Here is a 21,783-nt window from a genome sequence, read left to right as displayed (position 1 = left end):
GCATCTGGTGTAGCTGGAGCTCGAGTAGGACATGTGTCTGTGGCCTGTTTGCTGGCTACTGAGTGCAGGACACAAATTAGCAGAATTTTGAGGAAGCTGCACTTCCAGTGACCTGCCCTGTCTGAGCGCAGGAACAATTTATTGAGCGAAAGAAAAGACCCCAGGTAGTAGATCCCAGCTCAGCTGCCTGGTGGTGGGAGGACTTTACGAGTACGGGAGTAGCCACAGGCGCAGCAAACAGCTCCTCAACAACAAAATCAGAAGAGGTTTCCCGCTTCTTCCATTGAATGGCTGATAGTTTGCATTTGTGAAATACCATCTAACAGTATGGTAAAACTAACAATAGGAAAAACTGCTGCATGATGTGATTTTTCTGTATCCTGCTACCAATTAAATAGAGCAAATCCAGAAAATGGTGGTAGGAGGTGAAGGGTGTTGAAGAGAGAAGTCAAATTGTACCATCCTACCCACATAATAGCTCAGTACCTATCAACATGCCTATAAGCACAACATTGCACCTGCGTGCAATTTCATTGGGTATTATAGGACCTTTCCCTAGCTGTATATTAATTAATTTGAGAAAACAGCATTTAGATTTCAGTGAATTAGGTACTCCATGCCAGAGTTGTGAACTGAACAGGAGAGTCTCCTTGTGTTACCCAGCCAGCGGGGAGGCCCGTGGAGAGCACCCCGAGAAGTCACCTCTGCCTTGGGAACTGGTGACATGAAGAATTGGAGAAAACTCCTTGCAGCCTTCCTGATACAATGTTTACTGGGGTAAATTATAGTATTTTAAATACACAGTGTCTTAACAACAATAAAGTACATTGGATTAGATTTAATGAAGTAGTGTGGTACAGAGTTAATTACCTAAAATCCTGTGATAAGATTGTATATTACATCTCATGGTGTAGCATTAATATTTACATTTTAAGTGGTCACTAAAACACCTCAACACTGGGGTTTCCAACAGAGTTTTTTTGGTGTGCACTCATCATGCTGTAAAAGCACTTGTAGTCCTTTTCCTGCATTTCACCAAAAGGACTGGGGACTTTATCTGGCATTTAAATTGCCTTTGTGAGCTTTTTGTCCATTTTTCCTTGCATAGGTGAAAACACCAGTGAGGAGTCATGCTTTTTGCAGTTACCTTCACCATAAACAAAAGCATCCTGAGATATAGATGTGTATATAGGGTGGTTTTACTTCACATGTCCTTTTTTTCCCCCCCACACACTTTTTGCCAGATTTATAAGGGTCCAGACTGGTCGTTTCGCTACACGGGGCTCCAGCTGAACTGCGAATACCGTTTCCGCGTGTGTGCCGTTCGCCAGTGCCAAGAGACAGTGGGTCACCAGGACCTGGTGGGCCCCTACAGCGCACCCGTGCTCTTCATCTCTCAGAGGACCGAACCGCCGGCCAGCACCAACAAGGACACTGTGCAGACCACAAGGACACAATGGTCACAGAGCGACCAAGTGTGCGCTGCTGTCATCCTCGCACTTTTTGCTATCTTTTCCATTCTGATCGCTGTTATCATTCAGTACTTTGTAATAAAGTGAAGAAAAGAGATTTATTTTAGAACGCTGCCCATTACATTTTACTTTCTCATAATCTAAAAGTAATTCTGTTCTCTTGCTTTTACAAAACCAGGCGTTTAGCACCGGCATTGGGACTGGTGCGAACCTTTTCAGCCACTTTCAGATGCTTACTGGTAGGTATAGGCTGACACACGTTATTCGAACGCAAGCCACAGAAATACAATCTTTTGTTTAATATGCCTTCTTGCAGTACAAACTATACGGGGCAGGCGAGCAGTGTTTAATGAAAAGGGTTTCACCGGTAAACACGAGCGTAAAAATGGTTTCCTGGCCCCCACTTGTAAGGGTTGCGACCATAACAGGGAAGAATGTGTAGATCGCATTTAAAACTTAAACTAGCAAACTTGTGCTGTATACAATATTAATCTGATGCTGTGAAAGCAATTTAGCGCTGTATTTCTACCTCCTCATTTGTCTTAATTATTTGGGAAGCAGGATTTATGCTTAAAAACAGAAGGGGCTTTTCTCAGGCAGCAAATAATAAACTGGAGGGAAGAGTTTGCATGAAGGAAGCTTCTTATCTGATAAATGTGGAGTTCTTCACTGCAAGTATATGTTTTTGAAAGACTACGAGGGGGTGGCACAAGTGGTTTATCTTACCCCCAGGATTTGATGTTTACTTAAAAAATGCCTCTTTTACCTTCCTATGAATATAGAAGGGAGAGTGTGAGAGAACTTCTTAAACTTATTTAAACTGACAAACACATTTCCGAAGTTGACCTTTAATTGGATGCAGTTTATACAGATGTCTGTGCCCTCTGATTTTGGCTAGTTAATAGATGTTTTGAGATAAACACCATTACTGAATTTTTGCTGTTTCCCCAACACTCACTTGCCATATCCACCAGAATCAAGCACTGCCTTTCTTCTGTTTTCTTCTTTCTTTCTCTCTTTCTTTCCTTCTTTCTCCCTTTGGGGCACCAAATCGGAAGACAAAGCTTAGTAACTTGCACCAGGAAACTTAAAGCTGCTTTTTTCTTGAGATCCTAATGTTTAATGTAATGTCTCTTTGGATACTGTACCAAATTGTTGATTGCATGTAGTTAATGTTGCATTAGAGCACTTTGCAATTGCATAACTCATCAATGTTTTGTGAGCTTGCATTTTTGTGAGTTCTTGGATGACCAGACTGAATTTTATCAAGTATCCCATTGAACATCTTGCTAGATGTCAATGATTGCCAGTGACACAAAGCTTGTAGTGAAACTATCTTTAAAAAACACACAAAAAAATCCTTGTCTCATCACACTTATGTTATTTGTTATACACTTTGTAATTAGCTATTTTTAATTTATTTGAGTTACAAGATAGTGGATCATTAATGACTTCTAGTTGTGTTCAGTTTAGCATTTTTAATGGAATTAAACACTTCTGTCAGTCTTAATAATAAAAAAGGAACCTCTGTCTTGTGCTTTGAAGATCTCTGAAGAATTTCTCTTATATTAGAACGGGCATGTATTGTAATTGTTTATACGTCCAATGATCTGTGCTGTAGAATAATGTTGCTGAGTTTCGTTTTTTTTTAAAAAAAGAAAAACAGAAATGGCGAAGAACTTGGCCTCCACGTGGCTAGAACGATCTGTCTTTAAAATGTACTGTATGTTTACATTTTATTTCAAATTTGTCATTTGTATGTATAGGCTGATACCTTCCCACAGGATACCGTGATAACTGATGTTTTCTAGAACCTTCTTAAAAGTGCCATGTTTGGCAGTGCAAATGAGGTTGCGTGTACCAGCCCGAAGATTTCTTACGGTTGAATGTCTAAAACGGTAAGATTTGTTACTACAGTTAATCTGCAGTGACTTATGTTTTTCATAGTAAAATTCAAATGAGCTCCTATTTTTGATAGTCATTTAATAGTGTATTTGCCATTCGAGCCTCAGTGCGTATTACTGCATTGAAGACAGTTTTTAATGTAATCTTAATTTTACCTCATATACTGTACATTCCAAAAATAAATTTAAAAAGAAAAAAAAAAAACCTCTAAACTTTTTAAAACGTTATAGATACACTACCAAACATATCACTTTACAATTGTACAACGTCGGACTCCATGAAGACGAACCTGTATAGTCTGATAGAAAAAATACATAAACTATGTAGCAAAGTATCTTTAAAAATCTGTGGAAAATAAAAGTATCCTTCTTTTTGGCTGGTGCTGGTCGGTGCTGTTGGCGGGTCGGGTCGCGCCGCTGCCCGAGCGCTTGTGCTCGCTCCGGCGGGGGCGATGCGGCCGCTGCCCCCGGGCGGGCGGGGACACCCGGGGCCGCGCTCCCTGGGGGCTCCGGAGCGGCGGCCCCGCGGGGCGGGCCGGGCGGTACCTGCGGCCCCGAGCCCCCGGGGCGGGGCGGGGGCGGGGGAGCTGCGCTGCCCCGGGCAGGCGCGTCCCCCGCAGCGGCGGCAGCTTCGGGGGCTGAGGCGGCCGCGCTCCCTGGCGGCATGTGGGGCGGCGGGAACGGCAGCGGGGGCGAGCCCTGGCCGTGGCCGCCCTGCGACGAGCGGCTGTGCCTGGCGCTGCCGGTGCGGGTGCTCGTCCCCGTCACGGCCGTCTGCCTGGGGCTCTTCGTGGTCGGCGTGGCGGGCAACGTCCTGACGGTGCTGGTCATCCGCGGCTACCGCGACATGAAGAACACCACCAACCTGTACCTGGGCAGCATGGCCGTCTCTGACCTGCTCATCCTCCTGGGGCTGCCCTTCGACCTCTACCGCCTCTGGCGCTCCCGGCCATGGATCTTCGGGCAGCTGCTGTGCCGCCTCTCCCACTACCTCAGCGAGGGCTGCACCTACTGCACCATCCTGCACATCACCGCCCTCACCGTGGAGCGCTACCTGGCCATCTGCTTCCCCCTCAAGGCCAAGGTGATGGTCACCAAGCGCCGGGTGAAGGCCATCATCGGCATTCTCTGGGCCTTTGCGTTCCTCTCTGCTGGCCCCTTCTTCTTCCTGGTTGACGTGGAGCAGCCCGACAACCACACCGACTTCAGCCGCGAGTGCAAGCCCACCCCACAGGCTGTGGATTCCGGCCTGCTGGCCACCATGTTCTGGGTCACCACCTCCTACTTCGTCCTGCCTGTCATCTGCCTCAATGTCCTCTACGGCTTAATCGGCCGGGAGCTGTGGCAGAGCAATGCCCGCCTGCGGGGCCCCAACGCGGCCCTCCGGGAGAAGGAGCACCGCCAGACCGTCAAGATCTTGGGTGAGTCCTTCTGTCCCTCCTTGTGCTGGCAGCTCACGGCTGGGGCTTGGCCCGGGGCTGGTCCCACGCAGGGCAGGGATAGTGCAGGAGAACCTCCTAGCTGTGCTGCTGAGCCCTCCTGTGCTCCCAGGGATCATCATAGCAGGAATTTCATTCCCTCACGGCTGAGGCTTCACCTGGTGTAGCCTTGCACATCCAGCAGTGTGACTGCCTTCTGCAGAACTACCGCTTTTCTGAATTTTACCAGGCAGAGCCAAATACAAGGCACTCTGCAACTTAGTAGTCGCTTCCAGTGAGCAGCAACACCTCTGGGTAGTAAATCTGCCTCAGAAAAATAAGTTTGATTTTCTTAGCAGCCTTTTGTAGCTCTCCTAGGAGAAAATCCACTGGCTGCCCAAGCAGGCTGAAAAACAGCAGCTTAACCCTTACGAGCCGTTTGCAGGCAAATCACACAATACCAAAGCCCTTCCTGCTGATGCTGTTAATTTTTACTTCGTTTTCTTGGTCATACATTCATTAACCTAGCATCAGGCTCTGCAAAGTTAGAGATCCCAGTCTGCCCTGGGGCTTTAAAGTTTCTAAACAGTGACCAATGTGAAGAAAAATAAACAAACAAAAAAATCCAATGATTGATTTATAAGCGTAAAACAAAATGCCTTGGCTTGGTTTTTTTTTTTTCTGCTTTTAGTGAAGGTTTTAGGGGCTACATGGGAGACTTCTACCAAGGATGTAACCAGTCGGATAGCACAAACATAATAAACTAATAAACCACAGAGAGTAGATTTTGCTGACTTATTTGAGGAAGGTATTTACATTGGAATAGAGACAAGGTTTTCCAACAGGAACACCTGTGTCCGTGATCTCCTCGGAACCCACTGAACCAGACCAATTCCCCCTTCTCTCAAAGAGCCAGCAGCACGACGCGTGTGATGGATTTCAGGCATAAACTTGCTTTGGCTATATCCCTTTTTTTAAGCTCCAAGAAACACAAAGGATACTCTGTAAGTGATTATTTATTTAATTTACTTGCATTTATAAACAAAAATAATAAAAACTATGGATACAGTAATCTGTTTATTTAATTGTTCCTCATCTGCTCCTGCTAATTCGCCATTGCAAAAGTGGTTTTATTTGTGTTGTGCCAAAATGCGAGGCAAGACCCTGACAACAGCTGGAGTGACTCGGGCTGGAGATCCATCTAGTCCAGTTATTGTCTGGGGATGTGAGCTTCAGTGGAAAACAAAAATAATCAATAGACAAACTACACTGTAAGTCTTTGTGTTACAAACCATCCCGTTAACAGCAGTGTGAGTTCAGTGGGAGCTCGGGTGACGGAGGTGCAGCCCCTACACCAGAGTCTTTTTCAGTGGTGTAGGTATTTTGAAGAACAGCTCTGTAGCGAATGGAGCGGCAGCCGCAAGCACAGCTCTTCTTAGTCTGAGTTTTGTTGCCGTATCACACACATGGCACAAAAGACTTAGTCGAAGGGAATCTTTGTTGTGCCTGATGTTATTATATGGCTGTTACACTGCTGGTTGTTTCCATTTTTCTCGGCAAACTCATGTCATGGTTTAGCTGAAGAATTTACCAGTTACCTTTTAATCCAAAGAGTAACAATCAGACTTGGTGCTATTCCAGTTTCCATGGTTTTCCAACGATTTAAAGTTGTTATTATTTCTATATATCACTTGTACCAGTTAGAAGAACCTGCAAAAACAGCCATGTAAAATTTAGTTTACTGGCTGGTTCAGTAGTTAACCCGCTCCTTAACTATCGTGTGTTTAATTTTGTCTTACAGCTGTGGTGGTTCTGGCCTTTGTAATTTGCTGGCTGCCTTTCCACATCGGCAGGATCATTTTTATAAAGACCCAGGACACCAGGATGATGCTGTTCTCCCAGTACTTCAATATATTTGCCCTGCAGCTTTTCTACCTGAGCGCATCCATCAATCCCATCCTCTACAACCTGATTTCGAAGAAGTACAGGGCAGCAGCCTACAGGCTGCTGCTGCCGCACCGGGGAGCAGAAAGGGCTTTCACGGTCACGAAAGACACTGGTGGCTGCACGGAGAGCAGCGCTAGCACTCGGCACGAATACGCCACCAGCCTCTGAGACTGCAGCCCGCGCTTCTCCAGGCTTTCTCTGCAACGGAGAGGATCTTCCTTTTCACAGGAGAGTCACAAAAGGACGCATATTTGTCAGGGCATGTGGTATTTCTAACCGTTTGTATTCTGGAATACTTATATTTTTGTTAACAGAACAAGCGGAGACCATGAAGTGGTGGGAATGATGTGCAATGCGTGAAAGATAACTCAATAGGAAAAGCTGGAGTAAATTAGCAGTAAAACTGTGGTTTCAATTTATTACATGTTGCTCATGGCATACGTATTCTGTGCAAACTATAGCGTTTTCTAAAAATCTTAACATTGGGGACTGCAAAAGAGGAGGGAGTTTGAGGGAGCAGCTCTGCTTGGGTGCAGAAATGGGTAAAACTCCCAGAAAACTTTTGCCATTTTAAAATTATTTTAAAATTATTTTCTTATAAACGAGATTTTACTAAACAAGAAGATGGATGCAAAATAAATCACCCACCATCCTGAACAACCTTGGAAGAAGGAGGGGGGGGTGCGTGTGTTTTTAGTACCTGGTGGTGTAATCACAAAGGAAAGTTTCCCAGGCTGCTTCGCTGACTCTTCCTTTGGGAAAGCCTCTCCTCTGCACAGAAGCCTTAAGCCCTTTTGGTCTGACCTATGCGATCAAAGGTCTCTTATACACTAGCAACCAATCCCCTATATCTGTAAGAGTTTAGATATTCCTGATAACTTCCTCATGATAGACCCATAGTGTTTGGTTAATGTTAGTGGTATGTCTCCACTGTGTCATGTTATATACTGCACATGCAAATAATATGCTGAGTTAACTCATGTCCCCACAAACGAGACCCATCACTGAATGTGCCAGGCTACACAAAGGCCTTACTGCTACATAATGCTGCACTGCATCCAAAGCCAACTCCCTGATTTTGCTCCGCAAAGGCTTTAAGTACCAACTTAAAAGACACGACTTAGGAAGAAGAGCTTGTTGTGAGGAAGAGCTGGGAGTAGTCGCAGGACAGGACCAGAAAAATCTGGACCAGAATCAATGAAGTGGGACTCTACGTACAGGAGCACCACTGCTGTTATGGACATGCTTCTCCTTGGTTGTCTGTTAGCCTTTGTTAATTAATGTGTCTGTGGATCAAAAAAATAACAGTGGTGTTTACTGCAACAGTGTTTGATGCCATGCGAAGGCAGAAATAAATGTCCAGCTCAGACATCTCAAGACGGCGAAGTTAAACTCAAGCCTTCCCCGGACTTTAAAATCCATTTAACAATCCATAGCTCTAAGTCACTGAATTAAAAACAAACAAACAAACAAACAACAACAACAACTAAAGCTCTTTAAAAAAAGCCCTATCTCACGGCACACACATTAAGCTTTGTTCTCTTGGCTTCAAGCTGAGGGAGAGCAGTTGTTTGAAGGGCTTGGTTTGAGTTGCTTTTGCTGGGCAGGGAGGGATGTGTCATTAAAATGTTATATTATAATAAAAGAACAGCTGCTATTTTGTGTTTGTTTGGACAAGTTATTTTTAACAGCAACGCATGTTGACTGAGGGGAAAAAAAAGCTTTGTCACATTGATCCATGGCTGTCGAGCCTCTTCTGCACGTCTGTGCACTGCTGGTGAAGGCTTTTGCTTCATCACCAGCTACTAAATTGCACTGGGAGGTAAACACTTCCCCAGCAGACATTTCCCCAAAAGCAGTTGCATAGGTACCATGAGCACAAGCTGTGAGCAGGCAGAAGGAGGGAAATGCTCTAGTGGGGTTCTTGGAAGGTCCCTTTCAACCCAAACTAAATGGGCTGGTTTTCTGAGTAAGTCATTTGTATTCCTGTTATAAATACCCTTTTGCACGCAGAGCAAACCACCTTGGTGAGCTTGCAGCACCTTTTTGTTAAGGCCCTGTCACCACCAGAACAAGGGCTTTGGAAACTGATGGAGTTTGGGGAGTTTCCTCAGAATTAACCAGGCACGGCTGTCTCCAGCAGTTGGTACTGGATTGTGTAAAGAGATAATGTAAACAAAACAATAGCACTGTCTTATTTATTCCCATGAACTCTGTGTTTAGATGCAGCCAGGCTATCTTTAGAAGAAGTATTTCAGAATAGCTTCTGAACTGGCTGTAAAATATAAGGGAGAATGGACAAGTGGTGCAGAGCAACTTTGTCAAGCAGAGAGAAAGAAGTGATGACGTTGACTGGTAATTTTTAAAAGAGAGATAAAATGGGGGGATGTAAAAGAAAAGCACAAAAATAGATTATAAGAAAACATGTCAAGGTACTCTGGTTTTTAAGAGAACATTTAATTACGCTGAATGCAAAGGAAGGAAAACCAGTGATTAGACACAGCCTGTGACTGACCCTGGAGACTTGCCAGAGCATCATTGTGCTTAGGAAGATGTTAAACCAAGTTTGTAAAGGATCTAAACCTGTTCATTATTTAACACATTAACAGGCTTTTTTCCGGACGGATCAGAAAGAAACTCCTCCTGCGGACCGCAGCCTAAAGTGACAGCTCCGTCCCGGCATCGCGGTGGTGCAGGGGGGACCCTCACCAGGTCCCACAGGCTTTGGTGACGCAGGGTCAGCTTCTCCCGCCCAGGCGCCCGTGGCCTCGTCAATGCTCACTGACTGTCTGCCCCACGCTTGCGAAGCTGCCAAACACTGCAATTAAAAAAAAAAAAAAAGAGAGCGAGCGAGCTGGTAGCTGAAGGACAAGTTGAGAAGAGACACCCTGCAAATCCAGGAAAACCCTTTTCTGGGAGGGAGGCTACATCTGCAAAATCTTACTAGTTTGACACAGGGACATAAAGCTTGTGGAAGCTTTACAGTCTAAACAGTTGTGACAGAGAAAGAGCGATGGGCTCTGATGAACAGATCATTAGTACGAGATCTACCCCTGGCCGCTCACTTATCCAGCCTCCCGTGAGCCCGCTCTGAAGGACACTGTGACTGCTGAATAAATATACTGATACCTACTTTTAAGTCAGTAGTCTGTCACATGCTAGGCTGTCCCTTTCTGCAGCCATAAACAAAGCTGCCGAAGTTACTGGGAATGCATGTTCGCACACTCTGTTAGCTTCAGTTAAGTATTCCCTCCAGTAAGACACAGGTTCATTCTAACAATAGTCAAGTTTTCTCATACTTATGATCCTGATGTATCAGAAACAGGGAAAACGGCAGCCACGGCAAGGGGCAACACTGGGGCAAGCGCCAGAAAGTCAGACTCTGACAATCTTCCTGTTTTCTATCTATTCATTAAACAGCTACACATGGTACATATAACTCCACAATGATTTGGAGCATGATATTCCCTGGCTCTAACATAACTTTATTCACATTTGCAGTATGATAACACTATGCCAACATTTCACTTAACATGACTCTAATTAAGTATGTATTAGACTATCTGAATTAGATAACAGCTATTAGAAATCTATTCTAAAAATGGAATTTCCATTCTAAAATGTACATGGAAAAGTAGTTGTTGCTTACTGTAAGAACCAGTGTTTCTTTCCATTTAACCAGCCCGATTTGCACATGTTGATGCTCATAAGGGAGCCAAAGCACTTTTCACTCCTATAAAGTTGACATGTTGAGATTTATTGCTTATTTCCCAATCAGAAAAAATATACACATAGGTGTAATGGACTCCTACTCAGTCTCAGGCCAAGGTTTCCACTTTTTCCTGTCACCAGAGGGTCTCAATGTGGAGCACTAAGGAACACAGAAAGAGTTGGGACTCTTATTGGGAGCAGACTGGCCTCCCTGACCTATAATATCTGGTTTAACTCTCAGTGTCACACATTTTGACTTCTTGGATCCACTTTTCTTTCTGAAAAGAAGGAGGAAAATAAACAGATGTCACTCCAGGAGCGTGCCAGTGGACAAACACTCCTTATCCCACCCCACAGCCACCCTTGAGCCTTGGCATGTCCCCAAGGTGCAGCTGGGGACATAACCACAAGGTCAGCATCCAGCACAGGCTGCATCTTCGCATCCCAGCCGCCCGCTGGTGCATGGGGAGGTCTCACCTTGTGTCTTGTGCTTCAAGGGGCAGCTGGAGCCTCCCGAGGTGCCGAGGCTCATTTGGAGGCCTTCGCTCCCCTTTCGTTCCTGGCCAGCACAGCTGAGTGCACCAGTTCCCTTGGCACCAGAGAAGGGCTGTCTGGCCTCACGGGGACAGTTGTCCTGACTCTCAGATACCACATAGCTCGCAGTTACCACTTCAATGCCATACATTGAGATATATCAAGAAATTATAGGGCATAATGCAGTTTTAGGGATGATGCTCTGAGACTCCACAAACCCTCTGAGGAATCTTCTGAGAGTAAGGAAATTTCACCTGAGCGCAGCCAAGACACGAGCAGTCCTTAACCAATTTCTCACACACTTAAATGTGATAGGTCATTTATAACACCATTGCCAGGGAGTCAAAAATCAATAGATGCTCTTCAGGTAAGCGGGATAGAACTGAGCACCCTAAAGTGCAGTGAAGAAGATAGATTCCAACCAAGAAATCGGGCAACCCTGGCAGGTGTGGAGGCAGGGGAAAGTTGTGCTCAATCCCCAGCAAAGTTGGTGGGGACTGAGGACTTCAAATAGAAACACTAAATAAAAGTAAACAAAAATTAAAATAAAAAATAAAATCACAAGACATGACACAGATCTGTCAGCTTTAAACCAAGTAATTCTTCACCTTTCAGGCACTTCACAGTTTTGCCCTCTCCTTGCCAGTCATTCTTCTCTGCTTATCCAGAGGCTGACCCTGCTGCCAAGCATCCCATGGTGCCTATTTCCATACCCACATTTGCTGCAAGCGGATAGAGGGAGACCCCACACAACAGTGTTGGTGCCTCAGCCCACTTCCATGGTTGGAGAAAGGTCTCCCCTTAAATAACGCCAAAGATAATCATCATCCTTCAAATCTCTCCCTGAGAACTCACCTTTCTTGTGATGTCTATTGAAAAGTCTCCAAACCAAAGCCAGAGCTGGGTACAAGTCGGATATAATGTGCTACAACAGTGTCCTAAACCTCGTGATTTGTCAATGCCCCTGCAGTTAGCAACAAGGAGCCCAAATTCAGCACAGCCTGAGAGGCATCATCTGGAAATCACTGAAAGCAGTACAGAGAGGCAGAAATGCAGGTAAGATGAGAGGGTGTATTTACCTGGAATGGAAGGAGAATCACCACCAGAATACGGATGCTAGACAAGGCCCTCGGATCCCTCTGTCAGTGCTTTCAGAAACTTGGCTTTCATGTCAGATGACTACAAATGTTTATGTTCCTGCTCAGGGAGTGTGGTGAAGCCCGTGACAGCTCCACAAGCTTCAGTCCCTGTCTGCTGTTATATCAGGGTACCCACGCACTGCGGGACTCTGCAATGTTTCTGCACTCTGAAACTCCGCAGAGGTTGCAAAGCAATTCCAGGAAGACTTTGAGAGCAGCAAAAGAAGTGGCCTGGTTTCTGTTTCTGCCATACTGATTCTGCTGTTCTGCTAAACTGATTATGAAGGGAAGCATAAACCCAACAATTATATAGTTCCCATGCAACAAATTTTGCCCATCTTAACATGGAAATCAGTTCCCTAATTTGAATTTAGTTCTGCTCTTTGTCTGTGCTGTGCAAATAGCTCCTAAAGGCAAGCTGTGAAAGCAGAGGATGTCCACAACTACAGAAGAAGAGGAACCTGGAGAGAGGCTGAGTTTCCCCCTCTCCTCCAACAGCTGATCACAGCACAATGAACATTTTCTTAATCCAGGGGTTCAATTCCGTTGACGCCAAGTCAGGCTGCACCCAGCCCCGGAAGTTATTTGAAGCTTGTAGGCATCACCTCTTCTCAGAGCTTCATTCCAACAGACTTCAGCAAAGCCTCCTGGACCCACCTGGACAAGCCATATCTGTCTCATCTCATCCTCTGGAGCAAGGCTGTGTGCTGACCACAGCATGAGGGATGCACCGTGCTCAGTCAGGGCAAAAGGGCAGGCTGCCCCATTTCATCCTCATATGCTCTATTCCCTCCTTACGTGTTTTCTCCTCGCTAACTGATTTGGTCTTTTGCAGCTGTTAGTGAGAAACAACAGATCTTGTCAGGAGTTTGTAACAGCCAAAGTCTCAATTTTCTTTTTTGTTTTTTCCTTTTTTTCAGGCACTTCTGGCTTTGTGAAGTGCATGTGTGTGTGAGGAGCAATCTGTCTCCAGGATATCTTTCCATGTAAAAACGTCAAATGCATTCCATTTTAGTCTGGGCTCTAGGAATACTGGATTGCTTTCTAAATAGGGAAACAAAATTGAATTCTTGCCTTCTTGTCACCAAAACATGGTACAGAACTGCTGAAGGAAACGTAACAATAAGAAAAATTGACAAGTAATCTCTGTTACGGAAAGGGAGAAAAATCCAAGCCAGACTGTTTGACTGCACACATCACTGTATTTTAACTGCTATTCAAAAAGACAGCCTTAGAAGAAATTGGCTCTGTTGGCTTGCAGACAGGAAATGCAGACACAGTGCCAGTGTTGTGCTGGGCAACAGCCTTTGGGAACAGTCACATAACAGAATCACGAGCTTTATCACACACATGACAGGGAACAATATCCCACACCTGAGCTCAGGGGAGCTGGCCTGTGAATGAATTTGGGTCACAGACCCACAGGGTGGTGTGGAATACCCAAGACTTCACACTCGCATTGAAGCCACTGGAGCAAACTCCAAGTGGTTGCTGAGCATCCAAAGGACCCCACTAGCACTCAGCACCGTTCAGGAGGAACCCTACCACAGCGAAGGGATGCTCATCACCTCACAAAACATGTCTGCTGTGTCTTAGTGGTTGCTGTTTACTAGAAAGTATAACTGGGTGAGCGTTGGACTCCAAGTATCTGTAGGTGACTGCAAAAGCGATTGCTTCCAGGCTGTCAGCACCAACCTGGCCCTGTTAGGGGGAAGAAAGAGGCACCACTGGCTGCTTTTGGTGACTGGCATGGAAAGAGCCATTCATAACCCAGTTACCCATGGTTCCATGTGCCGCCAGCACAGCCAGCTGCTGCACTCTTGTCTCACAAGGGAAGGACTCAGGCCTACAGTTTCTGCAACAGGACATCGAGGGTTTGCGCAGTTGGTTTTGCTGCCTCCACTTTGTGGAGATGACAGATGCTGTCTTCATTGCCATCAAACTGACTTTTGCACAGTTCCTCATCTTGCTTTTTTCAAAGCAATGAAAAAGGCAGCGAGTGCTAAAGATGAAGTGTTGCATAGAGACGTAAAGTCCAAGCTTTTGGATGAAGTCCCTGGTTCATCTCCCTCCTCTGTACCCTCCCTCCAGCTTGCCCAGGAGGACAAGCCGCAAGAGAAGTGCCTCACCTTCTCATGGTAAAACAAGTATTTCAGAAACTGAAACACTGTGGGCCAAAAGCATTCCCAGGAGCTGAGCCCTCAGGCCCAGATCTCCCACCTCAGTGCTACCATTCTTGGTCTCCACTTGCAGCATGGTCAAAGTGCAGAAACCAGGCTGGGTGACCTCTTGTAGAAGAGCAGGCAGGAGGATGTCCAAGCTCTGTGCCCTGTTACATACAGCCATGCTCAACACCAGACCCTGTACTGAAAGCCTGGATCCTAGGTGTCCAGCAACAACCAGCATGCCAGTTACCACCACTGTGGCTACCTGCAAAGACCATGTAAGACCATATGTAGGTGAAAACTGAGAAAATACTGAAGCACTCTTCTTACAGCCACCTGAAAGATTGCTCTTCTACTGCAACCCAGGCACAGCCAATGTGTCTCAGCTCACACCCTGCGAGATCGGCTGAAAACCCATCACCTTCCCACAGTAACATCTCCAGGGCTGAGTTCTCAGAGGGGCTCCTGCTCTGAGCAGGTTTCCCTGCACAGCATCTCAGCTGTCACAAATCACACTCCTGCCACCATAAGCTCTAAATATTTCCCTTTCCACTGTGCATACTTTAGCATGCTACTTTATAAAGCAAGGACTCCGCCAGCTGTTCTAAGTTCATTTATACAGGTTTTGTTTGTGTGATATCTGGGTTGTTCTCTGTATCAGAGTTATACAAACAGTTTCCTAAGAGAATTTAAACATGCAGAAAATGTTTGCCATTTATCCCAGCCACTTCTAAAAGATGAATTTTTATCTTTTCCTGAGCCATAGTTTGTAACATAAAACCCTGTCTTGACATCTTGATGTCTAGGAGACTATCAAGTGTTTGTCGGCAATTAAGAAGTTAATTTGTGTTAATTGACATGGCAGATTCAAAGCACAGTGGCAGTATGTCAGCAAATTCTTGTGTTACTGTTGTATCTGCAAAAATGTGTGTATGCACATGCAATTATCTGAAGGAACCTTACACAGCACTGTGGATTAAATGGATGATACAGGTATAAAATGCAGTTGGTTAATATGGCTCAGTGAAACAATTCATTACTCAGCTGTTGAACATATAAATTCTGGGCATCTACATCAGCAGCTACCCCAGATAACCTGTGCAGGGCCATGGACACAGGATTAGCATCTCACCCACCCTGATCTTTCAAAACCTTGGTATGAGCCAAAACCAACTGCCCTTCTAATACCAGAGCAACACTATGTCTTTACTGTGCCTAAATAAAGACACCCTCACTATACAGCAACATCTACCCTCTACAGGTTCCAACAGAGATACAAACCAGGCACAGAGATGGCTTCACGGGAAAGCAGACACATCCAAGTTCATTGCAGGTAGGAATTAGATCAGTTAAAGAACCATCACGAAAGGTATCAGCAAAAGTGGTTTTATTGAAGTAGGATGTTGTAAAAGTAAGACTTAAAGTTCAATGGCAAGGTTCACTCTATTATAAAGGTAATACTTACTGCAGAGGACATAATCATGATTCAAAGTTACGAACTCGAAAACTTGTGTGCTATAATACAAGGTTATGTGTGATACCGGTCATTTACCAAATATCTGCAGTTGGTAAAGGGTCCCTCAGCCTCAAGGAGTAACCATGAGAGGTGTCCCAGCTCCAGGGGAGATCACTACCATGCAGACAGCTGCTTACAGGAGAGCTCAAAGGCGGCTCCCTCAGGCTGCCACACCGACAGAATACAGTGGTTGGCTCATAGCCAAATTACCTGTGATGAAAACGGTAGGCATGAGACTCCTTGTACCCACATCTTTGTTCCTTGATAAATGAGTCTTGGTAGAATCACCTGCCATTCATGTGTTAATTGCATGGTCGGTGTTACAGTTTCCAAATCCATATGCTTCAGTGCTCACTATGTCACCCTGTTCCTGGGAGGGCTTTTAGAGAACAGGTTGGAACTAGAGCTCTCAGCGCAGTTATGGCCACGGTCTGTTCTTCCTTTAGGAGACTGAACCAAACTCCCATGAGATTGGTCAAGGTGTTGAGTGCATCCATCACAGAGGTGAAATGTGACAACTGTGGAGAACAGAGCACCAGCAAACCTGACTCCGTAGGTCTGGAGCATCAGAGTTCCCAGATTTACATCCCACTGGAGCATCGAGCTGTGGCATAGCTGACATGCAACAGATGCCCTTGTCCCTAGGTGAAAGCCTATCCTCCAAAAAGTACATGTAAACCCTTCTTAATGCAATGCACTGGAAGGAAGAAATTGCCATCTTGCTTATAAATTGATTTATTTTCCTCTCTTGTTTTAATTAACATAATTAATTCCTTGCTGTTGGTTTGCTTGATGTAATTTCAGTTATTATTAACATACTTCTTCATACTTAACAGACTGATGAGGCTGAAGGATGTATCTGGCTTTGCCTGACAGCAGCACAAAAGCTTTCTTCTAGTGACTTGTCAAAAAACGTATCACTGGCAGAAACTCTTTAAACATGGCTTGCAGAGATAAAAAGAGAGGCTTGTTGTATTTGCACAGTGCAAAAAAAAATAGGAGATATCTCCTATATGAACTGGTGGGCCTAGCTGCTACCGCGATGTTTAGTAGCTCACTGGTAAAGCTTTCTATGAGGAAGGAGGTTTTTTTTTCAAATCCAGAGGGAAAACCAAGGGTCAGAGTGGAACTGCTAGAGATGAATAAAGATCCAAAACCCCAGGAATTAAGCACAGTAAGCTCTTCTTACTAGTTCTGAAACAGATGATTGGCTTCGCTGTATATCATTTACTCCAGCTAAGACTTTGGGGTAGGTATAAAGTCTGGGTGAATGGCAGTGCAGCAAACCATGTGTCAGGATGTAAAACCTGTAGTGCACAGGTGCAGAAAGACACTGCAAAGCAGGTAAATGTGATGTAGGAACACATTTTCTCAGCATATCAACCCCAAAAGAGGCAGTGATGAGGAAAGAGATTCTCAGTCCAGATACACCATCAAGATGAGGGTGTAGAACCATGCTGATGATGCTACAAGAAGCACCAGAAAAGCCCAGAAAAACAGCTCAGTAAATTCTGAGTAAACACTGCAAACACTTTTATATTGAAGGGCTGTTAAATTACTCTAAAGGGTAAAATCCTTAAGCTCATGAGCTGAGACAATCGCACAGCTTTGTAGCACTGAAAGATCACAGGTACCTTCACAAATGAAAACACGTCAGAGGTTTGAGAACACAAGCAATGTGACAGTTTGACCTGGCAGCTTCCACAGGACATTTTGGCAGTGAGCTTTAGGAATGTGCTTTCTCTCATCTAGGAGGTCAAAACACAATATATCAGAGATGAGAGCCTTCCAGGCACTTGGAATGAGAAATCGCAGCAAATGGGTTCACTAAGTAAAGGAGACGGTGGGAGGAGAGGGGTGCTAAGCAATCAGTCACTTGAATTAATTTGGTTTGCACAACACAGGTGCAGGAACAAACTGCAGCTGTTGAGAAGCAGTAGGTTTTCCAGTAGGTCTGATTCAAGCAGAAAAGGCCCATCCAGAAATTCTTGCCAACCTGTAAAGTGACATACTCAAATGGCAGCTCAGAGGTTAACATGCTGGTTAACTGGAAATGCTGAATACCTTGAACTATATCTAAAAGGCACAGTGAGGCTAAGAACCTCTCTTCCTCATTGTGTTCCTCTACTGTGCTCTTCTCCACTGTTATCTTGCCAAAAGAAGCACATTTAGTCCCTGGGCAGGGATGCTTTCTGCACTAGGGTTAGTGCCATTCACATGTAGACAGATTTTAGGGAATCACATGGTCTCTCTTGGTCCTGAAGTGAATAAGTGTCCTCCTCACACTCCACAGAGATGCTGTTACCAGTTGCCTTTCAGCTTTTAGCTGCAGCTTTTGATGGGAAGCAAACAGGAGCAGCAAATACGTTAGTCCCAGTCCACTGAGAGCTTTTAAGTTCAATATAATAATTAGATGAAAAAACATCATAGAACAGAGTATATCTGCAAATCACGCTGCTTCCTGTCTTATGAAGAAGACTACTTATGAAGAAAGCAGTTAGCACAATGAGCTAATTGCAACTTTGAGGCAACTGTTGCTGTGATTTCCACTTAGTTTGGGCTTGTTGAGCCCTGAAAGCCTCACCTCCATGCCCAGCTGTGAATAGAAGCCCTTAAGCACACAAGTCAAAGAGCTGTGGCCTGAATCAACAAGCTACTGGTGAGATAAGCCGTTTCTCCAACACAGTGGAAAAACCACCACAAAATTTAACAGAGCAGGGAGACTTCTTGCAAGCATTGGTTTGTTTTGGGGATACCAGGGGATGATCATACCGAAAGGTGTTACCCATCAGATTTAGCTTACTGCAGATCTATTTTAACACAAAATGTCTCTCTTCTGCTTTTGGCGATGGTCCAGACGCATTTGGGAGATCAGTAAGTGAAAACACACACATCATTTTGTAGCCTTTCATAAACATGGGGTCTAGAAAGGACTTTTTCCAAATCAGAAAAACATTCATCTTGGATAATCATGCAATGATCAGTAACTTGCACAGCAAAGGAATCCATTTTAGGCCATTTGGGAAACAAAAGGATGCTCAGAGACAAGCAATTCATAACCTAATTCATGCCCTCATCCAGTTTCTAGGCTTGTTCTGACTTTGAGATTCACAAAAGATTCTGTATTTATTCAGGTCATATCCTCATGAATATTTTTAGTAATTTTTAGTCTAGATGGTCTAGTACTCACTCCTGAAACTCTTCAAGATAGGATTTTTATAGCCACTGGCTCTGAATTTTTTTTTAAGTGACAGAAATTTATGGATTTATCTAAAAAAAAAAAAAATTTAGCCACAGAGAAGCTTTTACATACCCAGATACTGAAAAAAAAGTGACAGAATCATTAAACACTCCACCACGGAGGCTCTGGTCAAAACACCCATAGGTCATAGGTAGATGCCTTGGTTTATACAGACCAGGCAGATTTATGAGGCCCAGCAGAGCTTATTAATGATGGCTGATCCCTCTAGACACCTATGGTGAAAGCTGAATAAACTGCCAGAGCACAAGCCTCAAATCCTTTGTAACACTAGTAAGTAGAGAACAGTAGCAGAGGCTCTGGTTCTTGTTCCAGCTGCACCATTTGCAGCTAAGCCATCTCTTGTAGAAAATAACTGTCTGTGATCCCCTTCCAGTTTGGCTGACCCATCCAGGCAGTGAACTTCAATCTGCTGCGAAAGTAAACACCACTGAACTCTAAAATTATATTCTTTGCCACTACATGAGACAGCCAGAATTGTTTCCCAGCTAACCACAGGTGTTCAGAGAGCCAACACTACCCCAACATCACACTTTTACCCCAGTTCCCAGGAGTGGGGGGGATGAAGCAGCAGACAAACAGTTAATTTTGCATATGCATGAAGTGGTATGTCAGTCTTGGGCTTTTTCCTGCTTCTCTCACACTTTCATAACAATACACAAATATTGAATTATTTTCAGAGGGCAAGATTCCACATAAAATTAAACTACCTCTGAGCTAGGTACAGAGAAATTAAAATATGTTAAACATGGCACATGCACAAACACCAACAACCATAACTTTCAGGGGAGATGACTTTCACAGGCATACTTTTGCTGCACTGTTTCCCTGGCAAAGAGTCCAAACTTTGGGGCAAGCTCTTCTAAGACAAGGTAATCCTGTCTCTGCAGTGAGGCCTAGCTGCTCCCAGAGCTCCATCAAAATGCGTCCTCATTTAACATTCCTGAAAACATCACAAGCACAACTTCAGCTGCAGTTCCCAATCTTTCTCTGAACCATTGTTATTTTTAACAGAGTTCCCGGGGAGGAAAAAACCCCTTCTGCCCTTGAATCCCACAAGCATTGCTCCAGGAAAAGAGTCTCCCACCAGAGAAAAAGAAGTGGAGGCCCAAGTAGCAAACTTATCAGGGGACGTTAACATCATCCCAGCTGTGCAGATTTGCCTGCTGGTACCTTGTCTGTTCTTCAACTCTCCACAGCATTGTCAAGAGATTCAACCCACAAAAACAAGGCAAAAAGTTTGAGTGTACTTCTGTGGGCATTGGGCTCCTTCTGAAAGCTTGTCCTTTGAAATGTATTTCCTGGAAAAGGATTTGGGCATTTATTTTTAATGACTGCAACATATAGCTGACAGTGTTCTTCTTTTTCTTTACACCAGACTCAGCCCACAGCCCTCTTGGAACTTAATGTACTTCCAGCTGATAACTCAGCCACTTTCAGAAGGAAATGAAATGTATCACATTTCCTTCATGAACCATTCATTGGTTTTTTACAAATGTACCCAGTTTGTGGATGAAGTAACTCCCTTGTATTAAGTTTCAAAATCTTGAAGCTATTGCATGCTACAGCCCTTTTCTAATCAGTAAAAACTATCTAGTTAATTACAAGCCATTCTCTTCCTAGAAGATACTAAATACCAAGTCTGGGTATATTCTAATTTGACGCCCATTAACCTGTTAGCCTAGAACAGAGGCAGTCAAATCCCATTGAACTAACTAGCTTATCTTTCAGAAGCCAAATGCCTTGATATCCAAGAGGTAAATACACCAGTAATTATTGACTCAAATCAAGGCAAAGATTATTAAAAAAAACCCAAAAAACACACAAAACAAAACACAACAACCCTCCAGTAACAAAGAAACAGAAAAACCCACCAAACAACCCCAGCCCCTTTTCTGCTCTTTTGCAGTCTTTCTTCTCACCATGGCCTTAAATAGTCAAAGCAGCAACCCCGGAACAAGTCTTCCAGAGCACGAACATCGATTCATACACAAAGAGCTTGGTATCACTACTGGCAGCCATCAGCAGAGAAAGCACAGCAGCCACAGCACATATGTTGAGAGATTAAAAAAAGGTCCATTTTCACAGAAATGGCCTTGCTCATTTTCCTACATGGAGGTAATTGCCATATAACAGATCTGCACTGGAAAGACACAGTTTCTATCAACAAAATGACACCTGGGGAAGCTCCACTCATTCCCCAGAGGAAACAAGCAGTAAGGGTGGGCTTTTCTGGGGTAACATCTCACTTGAAGGACAGTCATGCTGCAAGAATGGAAGAAAGGAACACGATTTTTCACACACTTAGCCAGAGTAGCTGAACTAGCAAAACATTTATCAGAGGCCAAGAGACATGACACCAACAAACAGAACATCTCACACTGCAAACCACCTGTCTGGCAAGCAGGCTGCAGAAGCAACACCCGTGCTAGGGAGCAGACGCTGGCCTGGCCTGGCCTGGCCTGGCCTGGCCCGGCCCAGCGACCCTGAGTGTCCCTCGGGTCCCTTTTCCGCCCGCGGGCTTGAGGTTTCCTCGGGAGACCGCCAAGGACCAGGCTAGGGATGAGGGCCAGGGCCGCGGTGCACGGGGCTGATGCTACCCCTGAGGCCGCACCCAGCAGACAAGAACCAACACCCCCAAACTCCAACGTTAAAGTCCCGCTATTGAGAACGCCGCTGACCAACCGCCGCCGGCCAGCCTCCTCACAAGCCCCACCC

At 44.8% G+C, this 21,783-nt stretch overlaps 2 protein-coding genes and 1 long non-coding RNA gene across 9 annotated transcripts in view; 2 read left to right on the top strand and 1 right to left on the bottom strand.

Annotated features, from left to right (window-relative positions):
- Positions 1-3,752, top strand: part of FNDC3A (fibronectin type III domain containing 3A) — a 121,405-nt gene extending 117,653 nt beyond the window's left edge. For all 4 annotated transcript variants that reach the window (XM_065858924.2, XM_065859004.2, XM_065859139.2 and 1 more), the window contains one exon: positions 1,245-3,752. In XM_065858924.2, coding sequence (XP_065714996.2) covers positions 1,245-1,559 — 315 coding nt within the window. In that variant the 3' untranslated portion in view covers positions 1,560-3,752. The remainder of the gene's footprint in view (positions 1-1,244) is intronic.
- A 268-nt stretch (positions 3,753-4,020) lies between these two features.
- MLNR (motilin receptor) lies at positions 4,021-7,163 on the top strand. 2 transcript variants are annotated; one of them, XR_011737865.1, is made up of 3 exons: positions 4,021-4,797; positions 5,640-5,798; positions 6,596-6,679. XR_011737865.1 is itself a non-coding variant. In XM_065852459.2 (2 exons), the coding sequence occupies exons 1-2, from the start codon at positions 4,041-4,043 to the stop codon at positions 6,907-6,909; spliced, it is 1,071 nt and encodes a 356-aa protein (XP_065708531.2). In that variant the 5' UTR covers positions 4,021-4,040; the 3' UTR covers positions 6,910-7,163. The 2 variants fall into 2 exon arrangements, 1 of the variants encoding a protein (XP_065708531.2); XM_065852459.2 differs by lacking the exon at positions 5,640-5,798 and having other exon boundaries at positions 6,596-7,163.
- Positions 7,164-9,182: 2,019 nt separating this feature from the next.
- On the bottom strand, positions 9,183-21,747 carry LOC139827349 (uncharacterized). 3 transcript variants are annotated; one of them, XR_011737877.1, is made up of 3 exons: positions 21,458-21,747; positions 10,391-10,730; positions 9,183-9,559 (listed from the first exon to the last, which is right to left on the bottom strand). It is a non-coding gene; the product is annotated as an uncharacterized lncRNA (long non-coding RNA). The 3 variants fall into 3 exon arrangements; XR_011737874.1 differs by lacking the exon at positions 21,458-21,747 and adding an exon at positions 15,843-16,050; XR_011737870.1 differs by lacking the exon at positions 21,458-21,747 and having other exon boundaries at positions 10,391-12,686.
- Positions 21,748-21,783: the final 36 nt, after the last annotated feature.

The sequence above is a fragment of the Patagioenas fasciata genome, chromosome 1 (assembly GCF_037038585.1).
Source record: "Patagioenas fasciata isolate bPatFas1 chromosome 1, bPatFas1.hap1, whole genome shotgun sequence".
In the NCBI taxonomy this organism is placed as follows: Eukaryota; Metazoa; Chordata; class Aves; order Columbiformes; family Columbidae; genus Patagioenas; species Patagioenas fasciata.
The sequence above is the reverse complement of the archived record's forward strand: the minus strand, read 5'-3'. Positions and strand labels throughout refer to the sequence as shown.

Bases quoted from the DNA above. Each gene is read 5' to 3' on its own strand.
- MLNR (XM_065852459.2), top strand. From the start codon at position 4,041: ATGTGGGGCGGCGGGAACGGCAGCGGGGGCGAGCCCTGGCCGTGGCCG. The intron at 4,798-6,595 runs GTGAGTCCTTCT...TTTGTCTTACAG, and splicing joins CCAGACCGTCAAGATCTTGG to CTGTGGTGGTTCTGGCCTTT.